We start from the raw sequence: 17,000 nt of genomic DNA, 5'->3' as shown, positions 1-17,000 counted from the left end.
TCTGCCATCACTCACCCTTCTCCTGACAGTTGTCACAAATGACATCAAGAAGCCTAACCGATGTCGATTTGGTTCTAACTAGTTTTCAATCCGACAAGTAGGCTTACTCAGATCGGGCTTTTCCGCTGCCGCTGCCGTTCCGCTGCCGCTGTCATTGCGCTTGGGCCATAATGGTTGGCAACGGTCAGCGTATCCTGGCTAACAGTTCCAGAAGTGGCCGACGATCTCGCGCTTACCAATATTATCACTCGTTTGGCATCGTTAAAGCAAGAGGAATGAATGTTGTTCAAAGAACAATTCAGAATCGTGTTATTTGATGCACGTCAGAATCGTGTTATTTGATGCAGGACAGGCACCGTGATTACCCTCGTATATACTATGCAATATACACAGATATAGCTCGTTTAACCATCCATGAGAAGTTGGCAATGTAAACAAACAATCTCAAAAGTCATAACTGCCAGGTTGCCAGGATACTTAGATCGACAGCTTGATTGCCACTTCGGCACACTCGGACCAACGCTTGCCTCAGCTTTCGGCACAGATTGAGGTGTGCAGAGTTGAATACCCCTTGGACTATATACTAGAAGCGTGCTAGCGGCGCGCGAGGGGCGTACCAATTTACTTTTAGTCAGCATTTATAAAGAAGGAGTCAACTTAAAGGGAAAAATAATTTGTGAATGTTTCAATTGCATTTTCCCTTAAAGAAAAATTTCAAATAACAGGTCATGCTGTAAAGAAGAAATCAACCCCAAGAGAGATGTTAATTTTGATAATTTTCAGATAGAATTTTCAAAAGCTTTTATCTGTCAAAGAACAGTTTATGATACAAAGAAGGAGTCAACTCCAAGAGCAACATAATTTATTAGTATTTTATGATAGAATTTTTTAAAACATTTCCGGAGTGATTTGAAATTTGGGCGTAATTGCTTTTATAAACAAACACGGCAATCGTCGATTTCTCGCGAATGAAAGCTCAATCTTGTAAACAAACTATACCAAAGGATAAAGGAATTATTTTTTTTATCTGATTGTGTTATTAGTTTCCGAGGTTGAGCTTTTATTCGCACGAAATCGGCGATTAAAGTGTTTGTATACAAAAGCAATTACACTCTAATCTTGAAGTTCTCCGGGTTTATCCGTTGAAGAACAACTTATGGTATTAAGGAGTCAACTCAAAGCAAGAAATGATTTGTGTATTTCCATTGCATTTTTCTTTGGCATGGTTCGATTTTGGCAACAAAACAACAAAGCCGTTCGATTTTGGAACGGGGTTCGATTAAACGGATTTTGAAGATTATGTATTATAGCTCCATGCGATCACAATTTTTTAATAAAATTAAAATTATTTATGTCTGAGTCATGAAGATGATTCCTCTCTTCTTCTCGGTGGTCCAAAATCATCGGGATCATAAAATAAATTTCAAAATAAAATTGTTCGGTTTTGGCAACACTACATTTTCGGACTTGTTGACAAAATACATATAATGGGTACTGCATTGCAAACATCCGTATGGCTAACGTGTTTATGGGTAATGTCCGTCTAACTTGCCTAACGTCTACTTGATAATAGACATACATTCAATTCTGTTTTACACGATGTTCATTTCTTTGATTTTACCCTCATGCAGGATAGGTACAACATTTTAATACCACCTGATTTTTTGGAACAAGTTGCATGAAGTTTGGTTGCAAATTGAGATCACACGATCAAAAATAAAGCCTAGATAGAAGGAGAATTGCGTATAATCGAATCAAACCAAAATATCATGAATTTTATATTTGGAATGTTGTGAAGTTACGGAATTCTAAAATATTTATAAGTTTTTTTTTTCCAATGTACTGACGGCTTAACAGCTTCAAGTAGCATTTTTTGCCAAACAACCACTATGGCAAATGGGAACTGTAGAAAATTCAACGGAAATTACATTGATGAATCTTAAATATGAGTGTGTACAATGCTAAACATATTTTTCTACATTCACCATTAGGACTGTGGAAAAACCCTCCGATCGGGGAAAGAGACCTACTACAAGGTATTGACCAGGCGAATCCAGCTTCTTTAGGGTTATGGCTATAAAAACAAACAAAAATTCGTTCCAGCAAGATTGCATTTCCTTCTCTGTTCAAGGCTCTTTTTCACTCACTTTCCATCGCAGTATCAATTCGTAGTTTCCATTTCCCTTGTTATGGGCACATTACGGTTTCTCTATCTACGTTTACGTCCTTCGATTGTTTCTTACCTAGTAGTATTAGAAATCACTTTTGGCATACTTTAAATGTTATCGTTATTTTTCTCGACATATATCGTACCGAAAAAAGCACCAATCCAATACCGTATTCCAATTTGTACTCGTTTCAGTTGTTACATCGATTTTGATACTAAAATTTATTAAACTATAAGAACACAAACACAAATTCAACTTCCCCTGCTCTAAGCGAAACTCCCACCAAACATAAATAATTGCTCACAAGCTCACTCTCCCTATACAAGACATTTTTCACTAGACATTGTTACACAATTACACCCACCCTCACAAAAGTATAACCAAACGTACAACCTCATATGCAAATGGCTTGGCTCGGTATTGGCGCTTTGGCTTCCGGTTTAGGTAGGATCCAGTTTAACATTACCTATGTTTCAATTCAACCACCATTATAGAAAGCAACTGCCAATTTTAATAATTCAAAATTTGTTCATCTAAATTGCTTTATCTTTTTCCGCATAACACTTGAACGCCGAAATACCTCTCCTGAAACTCCCCCATTGCACCGAAAAAATCCAAACAAATCTGTAGTTCTCCAACGACTGCTGGGCGGCGATACTCCCCCGAACAAGGTGCTGGAGGTGAAAAACGAGAACTACATCAACCTGCAGGTGCTCCATCGGGACGATGCAATGCGGCTATATGCGCCGAGCACCGGGGGCAATGACAAGAAAGCGGTGTACGAGATCGTGCTGGAGCGACCCCACTCGGAGACGGTCAACACGTCTTATAGGTGAGTTTGAATGGTATGGTGATACGTTTTCCGGTCTATCTACTGTTGTATTTTCATTGTGCCATGAAATTGATGTCACCTATCAACATTATCTTTTCCCCCAGCCTCTATCGAAGTGTAACGCAAGCCGAAGCTGAGGAAAAGTTTGAAGCCTTCCACCAAAGACTACCGGAGCTAGTGAAAATGATTCGTGAGGTAAGTTTTCCATCTAAACGCGTTTGTAAAATTGCTTCCCTTGATGATAACGTTGGCGAATCCTTCCCCCCCAAAGATGTACAACATCAACGGACTCCAGAAGCTGTGCGACACTTTGATCGAATATCCTTCCTGGTCGATGGCGCACATTATCGCCCACTTCAATCTCATCGATTATATCTCGAATCCGAAAATCGTAGAATCGATAGACGATCCGGATCATACCGGACTTTTGACACCCTTACAGGTGAGTTTTTTTCCGGTTTGCGTTGACATCCACATTTTTGGACGCACTATTATTCTCATTCCAGATCGCAACCAAAGCCAACAACTTCGAGATGGTCAAAGCTCTTCTACCGGTTAGTAACATCGAGCACTTGGATAACAATAGTAATTCCGTGTTTCACTATGCTGCTAGCACCACCAAAGAAATGATCAATGTGAGTGGGTGAATGGACATTTTGAGTTTCACTTCTATCTAACGTTGATGAATTGACTTACAGCTGCTAACGGCCAAGAGTACAGCCAATCTGAATCACTGCAACGCCGATGGCTATACGCCTCTCCATTTGGCGTGTTTATCCGACAAGCCGGATTGCGTTAAGGCTCTACTGCTGGCAGGAGCCGATACCAACAAGATGGCCCGGTTTGCGAGTAATTCCTACAATAAGACGATGGCTTCGAGTGAGTACTTCCAGCAGCAGTTTAGTTTTCTATTTGTTTTGACTAACAAATTCAACAACCAAGTGACTTTTGCCTCAAAACTAACCATCGTTTTCAGCATTAGGGGCGTTGCATGCTGGTAGCACCATCGAATATTATCAACAATATTTAGTGGACATAACGATTTAACATAACCTGCAACTAACTTGGATTTTCTTTCTTTTAATTTTCTTTTACCACCCCTTTATGAAACGATGAAAACCGATCTCCGATAATCACAATCAAGAACCTTACTTCTCAGGCAATGTTGCGGACTTTTTGGTAAGTAATCCGAACAAGCTGTTCACCCAGGACATGAAGCACGGTGGAACGCCACTGCACTGGAGCTCCAGCCGGGAAGTGCTGAATTCGCTGATCGAACGCGGCTGCGATGTTAACTTGGTTAACTTCAACGGGCAGACACCGCTGCATGTTATGGTGAGTATAATCCAAGACGAACGGGAGGGGGGGTACTTTGTTTCGAGGTCTATTCAGCACTAGCGTGCACATGAATCTTGTTAAGGAGGGGCAATTTTTTTCTACTGTGCATTTAATCTGGGGATGGGGAGTACTCCAAAGTACGTGGTAGATGGTGCTGTCCTCCTCCCACTTTTTCCCTACTGTTCAATTTAGCTAATTTTATTTAGTTTTTGCTCAGGTGGTGGTTCATCTTCTTTACATTACATTGTGCAACGACGTAATCATATCATTTTGAATACGTTTACTTGTATACTGGCAATTTTTTGCACCTTCCGCCAAGTGTTTTTCCAGCACAGGATCGTAGTTAGCCACCAACTGGGTGGCACACTTTCCGCTCCTTCCGAATGTCCACGAAGTGGTCGGCTACCTTTGCAAAGTATGCGCACAATATCGATGAAATGTTCAATTATATAGCGATTTTGTAGCTGCTTTGCTTTACTAGCAACAATCATAGCTGTTTTTTGGTGGTCCAGTTCTTCATCGAGCCTTCCTGGTTTTGAAATTCTTGAAATATTCCCGGAATGAGCTAGAAATTATTGGTACTCCCTTGAAGTTTTCCTCAAAATCCCTTTGGAATTTCACTCAAAATTTAATTTTTACGGTATTCTTTTCGGAATTATCTGCAAGATTCACTAGAAATTATTCGCAGACATTTCTTGGAATACTCCCCAGAAATATTTTGGAACAGTCCTCAGAATTCAATATCCTTGAGGATCTTCTCGGATTTTTTAGAACTCTCCGAAGAGCTCTTTTGAAATTCGTCTTAGAAGTCCACTGGAATTATATTTACAATTATTCATGATTTTTTTCTCTAAGCACCTTGGAACTGAAATTCCTTTAGAGTTTCAGAAATTATTCCCGGAATGAGCTAGAAAGTATCCTCGGAATTCGCTTGAAATTTTGCTTAAAATCCCTTTGGAAGTTCACTCAAAATTTGATTTTCTCGGTATTCTTTTCGAAATTATCTTGGAACTATCTGCAGGATGCACTAGAAATTATCCGCAGAATTTTCTTTGAATTCTCTCCAGAAATATTTTGGAACTGTCCTAAGAATTCAATATCCTTGAGGTATTTCTCGGAATATTCTAGAATTTTTTTTCTCAAAACACCTTGGAACTGAAATTCCCCTAATGTTTCAGAAGAATTTCCTCTGTATTCTTCAGAAATTCTTCCTAAAATGATCTTGAAATTATCCTCGAAATTTCCTTGAAATTTTCCCCAAGATCCCTTTGGAATTTCATTCAAAATTTGATTCTCTAGATATTATTTTCGAAATTATCTTGCAGCTATCTACAGGCTTCACTAGAAATTATTCGCAGAATTTCCATGGAATCATCCCCAGAAATCTTTTCTTTTGGAACTTCTCTTCAGAATTCAATACCCTTGAGGTTCTTCTTGGAAGTCAAGTTTAAGTTGTCCGTCCATTCACCAAAACATTGCAGTTTTTCTACCAAAAATGTTCAATAAGGCTTGCCTCTCCATTCACCAGAACTGTACAATTTTTACATCAGGAATTATCAATTCAGCTAGCCCCTTCATGCAGCAGATTGAATCTTACACCAGAAATTTTCAATACAAACTTGCTTCCAGAAACCTGTACACCAGAAAAGTTTACACCAGGAAATTTCAATTGACCAGAACGATGCAAATGATTCACCGTTAATGTTCAATAAAATTGTTCTCCAATCTTCTGATTGGTGCAGATTTCCTTTTTCCATTTTCCACCAGACATTTTCAATATAGCTTGCTTCTCCTATCATCAGAATGTTGCAGGTTTTCCACCAAATAAAACTTGCCCCTATTTTCAGATTTTTCATCCTAAATTTTCAGTAAAGCAGCTTCCCTCCAATCATAAGAATGTTGCAAATTTTACACCAGAAATTATAATTTAAGTTTGTTCCTCTATTGAGCAAAACGATGCAAATTTGAGACCAAAGATTTGCCGAAAAGCTTGCCCATCCGTTCACCAGAACGGTGCAGATTTTCCTCCAGAAGTTTTCAATATAGCTTAATTTAAATAAAGCTTGTGCCTTCATTTACCTTCATTTACCATTAGACCAGTGCAAGTTTTCCACCAGAAATTTTCCGTTAATTTCATTTATCAGAGCGATACAAATGTTGCACCAGAAATTAATTTTCAATAAAGCATTCTCCTCCATTCACCAGAATGGTGCACCAACAATTCAGTGCCAACATTTCAAAGGGGCGTAATTGCTTTTGTAAACAATGACTTTAGCCGTCAATTTCTCGCGAATTAAATCTTGCCTCTCCAAAATAACAATGCTAGCTGGTAGAGGAGACATTCCTCTACCTGCTGGTGTCATTATTTTTCATGAGTGAGCTTTTATTCGCGAGAAATCGACGGCTAAAGCCATTGTTTACAAATGCAATTACGCCCCTTTGAAATGTTGGCACTGAATTGTCAGTGAAGTTTGTTTTACCATGCACCGTTGTGGTGCAATTCTCAGGCACCAGAATGGTGCAAATTTTAAACCATAAATTTTCAATTAAGCTTGCATTCAACAGAACGACACACCCCTCATCATCCCTCTCCAAAGGGGGAGTTTGGTAAAGAGAGATGATAAAACCGATTTGTACCTTCCTTAAAAGTTGTCCTAGCTCGCTATCTACTATCTATATGCAATTTTCACACTGCTAGAGTACGGCAGACTTTAGACTTTCATCTCCTCCATCTATCGTATAGAAATTACCACTTTAATCTGTTATTTGAAATTAGCATCTTCAACTAGGTCAATTTAGGTTTATTGAAATTGCACCCCCAATATATTGCCGAAAGACGTAATCCTTCAAAACTCTAACATTATCGAAATCTGCCTATCGTGAAATCTTCTGCAGTAGTTCTGTTCCCCCACATATTTGAAATTCTTCATTGTGCACTTATTTGTCAATAACATGCTCCATTTCCCATTTTCCAGGTCACCCGCGACCGCCTCGAATGCGTGGTTGCCCTCCTAGCCCACGAGGCGGAAATCGATGTGGTGGACAACAACGGGAACACTCCCTTGCACATTGCCGTCGAGAAGAAGCTCATTCCGATCGTTCAGTGCTTGGCCGTGTTCGGAGCCGACATCAACAAAACCAACAAGGACGGCAAAAGCTCCCGGCACATGGTCGGCAAGGATGACTCCGGCTCGAAGGATTCCATGATCCTGTACATTCTGCATTCGGTCGGAGCGAAACGATGTACGGAGAATGGCGGCAGCAAGTGTCCTCCCGGATGTTCGATCAAGGGCACATTCAATGGAATTCCACCGGCACAACCGGAAACCTCCGAACAGCGGGAGCACATCCAGCACGTACTGGCCAGCACGAGTCGGTCTCAGCGAAATAGCATTCCCAGTATGATTTCCAATACAATTAAATCCGTTCGGGAGGAACGAGAGGCGTTGCGTGAGATCAAAGAGGAGGTGAAAACGGTTGATGTAACTCAGGAACGCAAGGGGGCCAGCATGATGGACGCATTGTTGTCGATGTTTACCAATAAAGTGGAAGCAGCTTCCAAGGTTAGTGCACCCGGATCGGCTTCGACTTCCCCGACAGGAAAGGGTATCATAGATATAGGTGATGAACCGATGTTGGAGGAACCCACCGTTCACCAGTCAACATCCCCACCACCTAATTCAGGGGAATGGCATGGTCGCGGACGGTTGCTTTGCCTCGACGGTGGTGGCATCCGTGGTCTGGTGCTGGCGCAAATGCTGCTGGAAATTGAGAGTCTCGCACAAACCCCGATAAATCACATGTTTGATTGGATCGCCGGCACAAGTACCGGAGGAATACTGGCACTGGGGTTGGGATGTGGCAAGACCATGAAACAGTGCATGTGCTTGTACCTACGCATGAAGGATCAAGCTTTCGTTGGCTCCCGCCCTTATCCTAGTGATTTGCTGGAATCAGTGCTGAAAGAGCAACTGGGCGAATTCACCGTTATGTCCGACATCAAATACCCGAAGCTGATGGTCACGGGAGTGATGGCCGATAGGAAACCGGTCGATTTGCATCTGTTTCGAAACTACAAGTGTGCCAGCGATATCCTAGGCATTGCAACACCATCCAACTGCCGAAGACAGCCGCCACCGCCACCAGAGGATCAGCTGGTGTGGAGAGCGGCCAGAGCAACGGGAGCAGCACCTTCGTACTTTAGAGCATTTGGTCGGTTCCTGGATGGCGGTTTGATAGCGAACAATCCCACCCTGGATGCGATGACCGAGATTCATGAGTACAATATGGCCCTAAGGAGCATTGGACGGGATCCGGAAGCGGTCCCGGTAAGTGTTGTTTGAAAGAAGAGATTGAATTGGGTCTTTCTTATAGCGTTTGTGGTTTTCGATTTTAGATCTCAATCGTAGTATCACTTGGCACTGGTATGATCCCGGTGACGGAATTGAAGGAAATCGATGTCTTCAGACCGGACAGTATATGGGACACTGCAAAGTTGGCCTACGGTATCTCCGCTATTGGTAAGTGTATTGTTTTGCTCCTGGCAAACTGCTTGCTAGCTACGATTCAACCATTTTGGAAAAGTCTTGTCCTGCATTACGTTATGCGTAAACCTCACCTGGCGGTTTAATTTTCGTGTTACAATATTTGCGTTCATTACATTGATGCTGATGTCGGTGTTAGAAAAATAAGCTTCATCGGGTTTTAAAAGACGTTTTTTTCGGGGGAACTTCCCCTACCCCATGATGTTTTTGGTTTGCGTGGACGTACTTCGGTTCGCGTATAAAGGGCCTTTCAGCTTTTGTGCATCGGTAAAAGTCTGCACGGAAACCTACAAACTGATGAACCAACATAAAGTAGAAAACTTCTACCATGACATCGAGGTTGACAAGCTGCTAAAGGTGAGGATTGGCGCATTTGGCCTCTACGAAGAACCAATCAGGTTGCAACAAGATTCCGTGGAACAACGGGCAGAACTAGTGGCATCGCCACTTCTACTCAACAGTCGAATGGCTGCTGCTACCACTACATCGGTCCCTCCAGCACTCCGGCAAGCTCGACTCAACAATCGTTTGTGGCTACCGCTAAATTCCCAGGATCCTTCTTCTTCCTGGACGTTTTTGCAGTTACGATGTGGCTCCACTACCGAACGACAATAACTCTCTCTATTGGTTCACGGTGGAGCAATTTTATCCAGCTTGCCACTCGGTTGCACAGATGCAAATGCCGATGCGGCCAAAAATCTCTTAAATAAAGATTTAAAAAAAAACCGATGCGGCCAGATTTACACAATGGGCTTTTTCATCTTTGATTGATGGAATGATACAAATAGATACAAATACATGAAAATTGAACTTGTTGAGCTGCTTTATCAAAAAATCTCTGTGTCTTGGCGAACAGTGTAGTTCAATTTGTTGTGAAGTGAAAAATTATTTTTAATTACGTGTGAAATTGTGTTGTTGTTAATTGCAACGCGTGCCCAATTGTATTTGATAACAGGATAAGTAGGAGAACAGTTTACAAAAGTAGCTGGGCCGATTCCCTCTGAAGCGGGTCAAATCCCCGATGGTAATAGTAATAGTCATGACAAAGAGAATTCTACTAATGATAAAGTTAAATGTAGTTTCGCGGATGCTTTGAAAAACGGACAAGGGGACGGTAAAAGTAAGGATAGGAATAAAAATAAAGTTGATAAAAGTAAGGTTGAAAGTAAAAAAACTGAACAACCGTAAGGTTCGTCCGGTCATTGTGACTGCAAGGAAACTCGCAAGTGTTTGAAAACAAACCTGGATCCAAAAACTCACAAAATCAGTAACTTTAGAAACGGGAAAGATGGCTGCATTATTGTTGAGTGTGCAACAGGATACAATGTAAATGAGGTGAAAAAGGGCATTGAATGCAATTTGGGTGAAAACTACAACGCTGTTGATCCCTCATCGGTGCCAGTGTTAAAAGTGGTGGGCATGAGCGATCAGCATTCCTCCGATGTCTTCATTGACTTCTTAAAAAGTCAAAATGAAGACATCACAAATAATGATGTAAAAGTAGTTAACATGTTTGAAAATCCACGCTTCACTTACAACAAGTTTAGTGTTGTGATTGAAGTCGATATCGAAACATATAAATGTTTGTTATATGCGAAAAAAGTAAATGTAGGGTTTGATCGGAGCTCGATAGTTCCACACAACACCTTTAAGTGTACGTCAACTGTATTAAAATGCGTTAATTGTTTAAAAGCTAATAAGGAGCGTAAATTAAATCTGGATGTCAACCACGCAGCATTTAGTTCTAATTGTTTTGTGTATAAAAAACTATTTGATAAAAAAAAGCAGCTTATATTTTAATAAATAGCAACCAAGTTCCAGTAGTAATGTGAGTAAATTAGGGATTTTGTATTTGAATATTGCGGGGTTATCTACAAACTACGTAACATAACGTCAGATTGTAGAAGAAAATCGTCCACTTTTGGTTTTGTTAGCAGGAACACATATTGTAGAAATTGAAGCTTTTGATCAGTATAGCATTCCGGGATATAAAGCTGCTGCTTGTTTGTCACATACGAGGCACACTGGCGGTGTTGCTATCTATGTCAAAGAATCAGTTCAATTCAAGCTTCGCCACAACGAAGTTATTGATGGCAATTGGTTCTTAGGCATTACAGTTGAACGTGGCATGGAGTTGGGTAATTATGGTGTTTTGTATCATTCTCCCAGTTCAAGTAATCAGCGTTTTATTGAAATTTTGGAGAACTGGCTCGAGACATTTTTAGATTCTAGTAAATTAAATATGCTTGCTTATTTTAACATTAATTGGCATGATACTAGCAATTCTAATCATCTGAAAATTTTAATTTAAAACAATTAGTAAGTGAATATACGCGTATTTCCCGGCACAGTAGAACTTTGATTGACCATGTTTATTCTAATTTTGATTCTGTCAGTTCAGTTACTCAAGCTGATCATGAAACATCAGTGATTAATGTCTTAGACCATGTTAACAATAATTTTGTAAAATTGAAGTCCTGGAGGAAACATTCGAAGCAAGCTCTTTCAAATCTTCTCAACAAACGTGGATTTTCCATTAGTTACCACCGGAACTTTAGATGAAGATGCAGCTGTTCTTACTAACGTTTTGAAAACTTGTACCAATAAATTAGTTGAACAGAAGTTTGTTTCTTTAAAAAACTCGAACAGCTGGTAGAATTTTGATCTTTTAAGTCTTAAACGTAAGAGGGACAAATAGTACAAAAAGTTTTGTAGATCTAATAGTGATAATCATTGGAATAGGTACACGATCGCGCGTAATAAATATTCACAATCGATAAAGAAAACTCGATGTGAATATATTCAGAGGAAAATTGATCAGCATCAAAACAACAGCAAAGAGTTATGGAAAATTTTGAAATCTTTGATGAAGCCTAGTAATTGTAAATCGCGGTCCATAACTTTTGATGGCATATTAGAACAGTCAAAACCAGTAATTGCTTCTAATTTTAATGACTATTTTGTGGAGAGCGTTTCACTGATCAATCAATCTGGTGAATGGACCGGACGAAATAAAACAGCTGATTAATAGTAACTGTAGATTTGATGGTTTTCACCCAATTACATTAGATGAACTTAAAAATATTTGCTTTTCATTAGGAAAAACGGTTGGAGTATATAATGTTAATGCTAGAGTTATTCAAGATTGCTTTCATGTCATTCGACACACTCTGCGGGACCTTATTAATCAATCATTGCAATCTGGGCACGTGCCGCATCTTTAGTTGTTCCTATACAAAAAGTTGCTGAGACGATTAAAGCCGAAGAGTTTCGTCCCATCTTGCACATATTAGAGAAAATTTTAGAACTTTTTGTAAAAGGCCAGCTGTTAGAATATTTAAATAGTAATTGTTTGTTGATACCGGAACAATCGGGATACCGGGAAGTTCATTCTTGTGAAACTGCGTTAAACTTATTGTTAGCTAAATGGAAAGAAAATTTGGAGCATAAAGATACGATTGTTGCTGTGTTTTTGGATCTAAAACGCGCTTTTGAGACAATTTCTAGCTATTTATCTGACAGAACACAAATGCCTGTTTTTAATGATTTTGTATCTTGTCCCGTTGACAATGACCTTGGAGTGCCTCAGGGAAGTGTATTAGCGCCCCTTTTATTTATTATGTATAATAATGACATGCGACGAGTTTTACGGTTTTGTGATATTAATCTTTTTGCTGACGATACTGTGTTATTCATTGCAGCTAAAGATTAAGAAGAACTCGTTTCACGCTTGAATGACGATTTGCGTTCTCTAAGTAGATGGTTGAAGTATAAACAATTGAAACTGAATACATATAAGTAAAACTAAATTCATGGTAATTTCGCGGAATCGTGTAGATGATGATGTCTCTGTTGTTATTGATGATGAGACGATTGATCGCGTTCAGGAAATTAAATATCTTGGCGTGATTATTGATGACAAACTCATGTTCAATTCTCATATTGACAATGTCATCAAGAAAATTGCCAAGAAGTATGGAATTCTATGTCGCTTGAAAAACTATTTAATTATTGGTTGTAAAATACAGTTATACAAATCAATCATCTCCCCTCATCTAGACTTTTGCCCTTCCATTTTATTTTTGGCCAAATATCGAGATTACGCGTTTGCAGAATAGAGTAATGCGTTTGGTTTTAAGATGTAATAGATTCACTTCCTCAACTTTTATGCTGGACGCTTTGCAATGGCTGTCAGTGAAGCAAAGAATTGTGTATTTGACTATGGTGTTCATTTTTTAAGTAGTTAACGGTTTGCTGCCTCGATCCCTTCATCCGCGTTTGTAGGATGAAGTAAGATCTCCACATCCTTTGAATAATGCTTCACAAAATTCATTATTTTTCAAAGGTATAAATGTTTTCAATTCGATGCCTAGACACATCAAGCGTGCAACTACACTTACAGTATTTAAGAGACGCTGCATTTCACATGTAAAAGCTGTTTAATGAGCAGTTAAATTTTTATGAATGGATAAATCATGTATCTTGACGAAGTTATCTTTAACGGATTATTTTGTATGGAGACTGTCATAAAGACATTTTAGTAATTTGTGTAGCATAAACAAAAAACTACATTGTTTGCCTCGATGGTGATGATGGATTTTTAGTTTTTTGATTTTGTAGTAGTAATAGTAAAATTAGCTTTGAGTAGTCTACAATGGTTTGAGTCTCGCGCGCGGAATACAGGTATAAATGACTAATACGTGGAAATTGTGGTTCAAGCCTTGAAAGGGTTGGCTGGAAGTCGTTTCCTTGGATATAGTCCTGGGACTGCGGAAGCTTAAACGTGTAAATTCCAGGTCACGTGTAAATGGAAGTATTGTCGAGGATTATACTTGGATTCTTGATAACTAGTTACCCCTTTGAATGTTTTTGGTTGATGCCTATAGCATATTTAACAGGAAATTTATATCTGTAGTCAGCTCGATTTTGTTTGCAAACCTGGTTAAAATGTTTATATTTAATTATCTCAAAGTTTGACTCAAACCTTTGTAGGGGTAAGAGGTGGAACCATCATAATCATAATCGTGACTAAATGACATACGACATATGGCTCAAATAATAATGAGTCATTACTGATGACAATCAACAAAGAGAAAATTCAATCCTTTAAATTTGTCGAACCTCTTAACGGAATCCCTTTATGAAGAGCTTTGAGTGGGTTGGCTTATTTCCTTTAAATTCCGTTATAATTGCTTATCTTTTTACAGATACGCGTATTTCGTCTACTACTTGCAGACTTCATCAGTGCCAAGTACTCAACACCACTCAGTCCCCCTTATTCTGCGAGTAACGTGACTCTCTGTCACCGGTGAGGTGACAATTCTCACCTCACCGGTGACAGAGAGTCACGTGACTCGCAGAATAAGGGGGAGTGTTGAATATAAACCAGGAAATAAACCAACCCACTCAAAGCTCTTCATAAAGAGAAAATTGTTTGAACAACAACGTGGTTGTTACATAGCTTTCTCTAAACGGTATCTGCATCATCCATGTACAAACAAAATTTTATCATTTTCCTTCCACTGTTCGGATGAAGCTATGTTGCGAAAAGAGTGTGTCATGACAATCGTCGCAACGTTTTGTCTTTATTATTTTGAAACCCTGCTACCATTACTACTTCTCAAAAATTAGCTAGGAAAAGACTTTCAGGGCATTTTCTTCAAAGGACTTCCCCCAATTTCTTGGAATGTAAATAATCTGAAAAATAAGAAGGCATATTCCACTGACATCATGCCCTTTCTTCTTCCACCATAGGTAATCTTCTCGTCGACCAAGCAACGGCTTCCGATGGCCGCGTGGTGGATCGTGCCCGTGCCTGGTGCAGCATGATCGGCGTCCCGTACTACCGTTTCAATCCGCAGATGTCCGTCGATATTGCGATGGACGAAAAGATCGACGAACCACTGATCAACATGCTGTGGGAGGTCAAGGCCTACATGTACGCCAACCGGCGAAAGGTCATCGAAATGATCAACATTCTCAAGTGAGGAGACAGGTCCGGCCGTATAATTTGATCTTTTCTACTTAGTATCATTCTCTCTTGTACACATACAAACACTAGTAATGGACAGGAAGCCACAGTTCTCAGAGACAATACACAAAACAAATCAGAACTATTATATATCGTATGACCGAAGAAGACAGTAAGATGTAATTGTAAGTAAGCAGAAAAAAATACCACAAGAATCATATTTTTACAATGCAGGACTTGTAGCAGGAGAACAGAAAATTCCGATTAGTTTGTAGGGACAGTACAACGATAGATTAAATTTACAGAGAAAGGAAGAAAAACCAGCGGCTTCACATTTACAGTACTTGGTAGTCGAACGCAAACAATTAGATAAATCCGTAAACGAATTGAACCTTTGAGCTTGTGTGCGCTACTCAGAGCGATTGATTGTTTTTTGCTTCGTGGAGAAAGTTTTCAAATCTTCAAAGTGATGCAGTAGGTATAAACGTAGATGTCGTTGACTCAAAACAAACAAATAAAAAACAAAAACGATAGAATATGTGGAACACATTCGATTGGCAAACAGCTGCAACAAAATGAAGCTTCCCTTTTACATAAGTGTGTTTGTTATATTTACTACGCGAAACGGTTTGTGCAGACAGAGTCATCGATTTTCAAACAAAGTACCCATTTGTTCCTTTACGAAACACAAACCACCTAGATTTTACTGATCCCTTGTATCCCCACCCCAGTCAGTAGGTACCAATTTCGATGCTCTGTCTTGTTGTCTTGTAAAAATAAAGAATGCAGTTGCTGTGTATCGTTTAGGGTGTAATTCGAAATTGATAGGCTACATATTTAATTTTGCCTTGCTTGGTATGCTTTGCATCGACTGCTAGGTTCGACTTCAAAATGTATAAATTATGGTACGCCTTAAAGGCAAATTCAACTGAATTCATTATTTTCAGTCATTACAGGATTATGTTTAAACTAGTTCAAATAACAAACATTCAAGCTTTGAAGACGTGGTGCAGAGAATGGTCAGTTATTTATTTGAGTTATCAATTACCTTCCCACCAACTCCCCTTAAAGCTAGATCCTCTTAAAACGAAAAATAGCCCAAAGATTTCAACGAGAGACGGCAACCGTCACGTTCCATTTTATCCACGTTAACTAATCCGAAGAATAGTTTAACCCGATCGAACAATAGCAACAACAAAATTAAAAAAAAAAAACAGATACAAACTGGTGTTTTAAATTACTGAAAAAGACTTGTACAATTCAGAACACATTTCAACCGTGATGAAAGGATGTTATATCAATAAACTGTTTTTTGGGATAATGTATTAATTGAACTGGTTTTGGGACTGATCCGAAACTCCAGAAATTGTCATATCCGAAATGATTTGATCTGTACAGCAGAGCAGTATGGTCGGTGAACCGTTTTGGAAAGTCTCAACAAGTTTTTTTTAGTAGAATGAGAAACAAGAAGATTTAGAATGTCTCAAATATTGTTTCCTGTTTAAAAATTACAACAAATTTTCATTACGTCGAAAGTAACATTCGCACCGAACCGAGAAAACCATGGTTTTGTTCATATTTCCAATTAAACACATATAATCTCTTAAGCTGGGTTTAGACAGGGCAAGTCAATTGATCAAGTCAGTTGAATTCAACTGACTTGAACGCGAATTGAACTTGATCAACTCACTTGAATTGAAAAAAGTTGAACAGGCTCAACTTTTCAAGCCAATTGAATTCAAAACTGAGTTGATCATTTGACTTGCCTAGTCCAAACCCAGCATAAAGCAATATTAACCATAGCGGATATTCGGGAAAATTATCAAGTACGTCTCCCTACGTACAGCCTTCATTCATCATTTTAGGATCACCGAAATAATCGGCTCTTATTACGGGTGTCACTTCACGGTGAAAACGAAGTGAAGTGACCAGTGGTCACTCACGGTGAAGTGATTGCCGTGTAAATCAAATGGGAATCACTTCACCGTGAGTGATTGGTTGTCACTTCACCGTGAAGTGACATCGGTTAAAGAGCCTGAATTTATAAAGAGACGACATGTCAAAATTGGAACAATCGATTATCTGTCAAAGACATAGAAAAAAGTCATTCCAATCGAGCAGAAGACCTGTCAAATGGATAAGATGTC

The 17,000-nt window shown here is 39.3% G+C and overlaps 2 protein-coding genes across 7 annotated transcripts in view; one reads left to right on the top strand and one right to left on the bottom strand.

Annotated features, from left to right (window-relative positions):
* Nucleotides 1-16,163, top strand: part of iPLA2-VIA (calcium-independent phospholipase A2 VIA) — a 58,518-nt gene extending 42,355 nt beyond the window's left edge. For 2 of the 6 annotated variants that reach the window (XM_065230420.1, XM_065230421.1), the window contains exons 2-10: nucleotides 2,799-3,000; nucleotides 3,105-3,195; nucleotides 3,272-3,442; nucleotides 3,507-3,635; nucleotides 3,699-3,879; nucleotides 4,145-4,335; nucleotides 7,314-8,666; nucleotides 8,735-8,858; nucleotides 14,637-16,163. In XM_065230420.1, coding sequence (XP_065086492.1) covers nucleotides 2,799-3,000; nucleotides 3,105-3,195; nucleotides 3,272-3,442; nucleotides 3,507-3,635; nucleotides 3,699-3,879; nucleotides 4,145-4,335; nucleotides 7,314-8,666; nucleotides 8,735-8,858; nucleotides 14,637-14,869 — 2,675 coding nt within the window. In that variant the 3' untranslated portion in view covers nucleotides 14,870-16,163. Of the gene's footprint in view, nucleotides 1-1,991; nucleotides 2,037-2,520; nucleotides 2,613-2,798; nucleotides 3,001-3,104; nucleotides 3,196-3,271; nucleotides 3,443-3,506; nucleotides 3,636-3,698; nucleotides 3,880-4,144; nucleotides 4,336-7,313; nucleotides 8,667-8,734; nucleotides 8,859-14,636 lie in introns of those variants that run through there. The other 4 variants (XM_065230416.1, XM_065230418.1, XM_065230417.1 and 1 more) reach the window with 4 other exon arrangements.
* Nucleotides 1-17,000, bottom strand: part of RecQ4 (RecQ4 helicase) — a 394,445-nt gene that overhangs the window by 128,087 nt on the left and 249,358 nt on the right. The gene's annotated exons all lie outside the window — the stretch shown is intronic.

Source organism: Ochlerotatus camptorhynchus, unplaced genomic scaffold, assembly GCF_037179485.1.
Source record: "Ochlerotatus camptorhynchus isolate MF236.1 unplaced genomic scaffold, CSIRO-AGI_Acam_v1.1 ptg000330l, whole genome shotgun sequence".
NCBI lineage: Eukaryota > Metazoa > Arthropoda > Insecta > Diptera > Culicidae > Ochlerotatus > Ochlerotatus camptorhynchus.
This window is presented reverse-complemented; position numbering and strand designations above follow the sequence as displayed.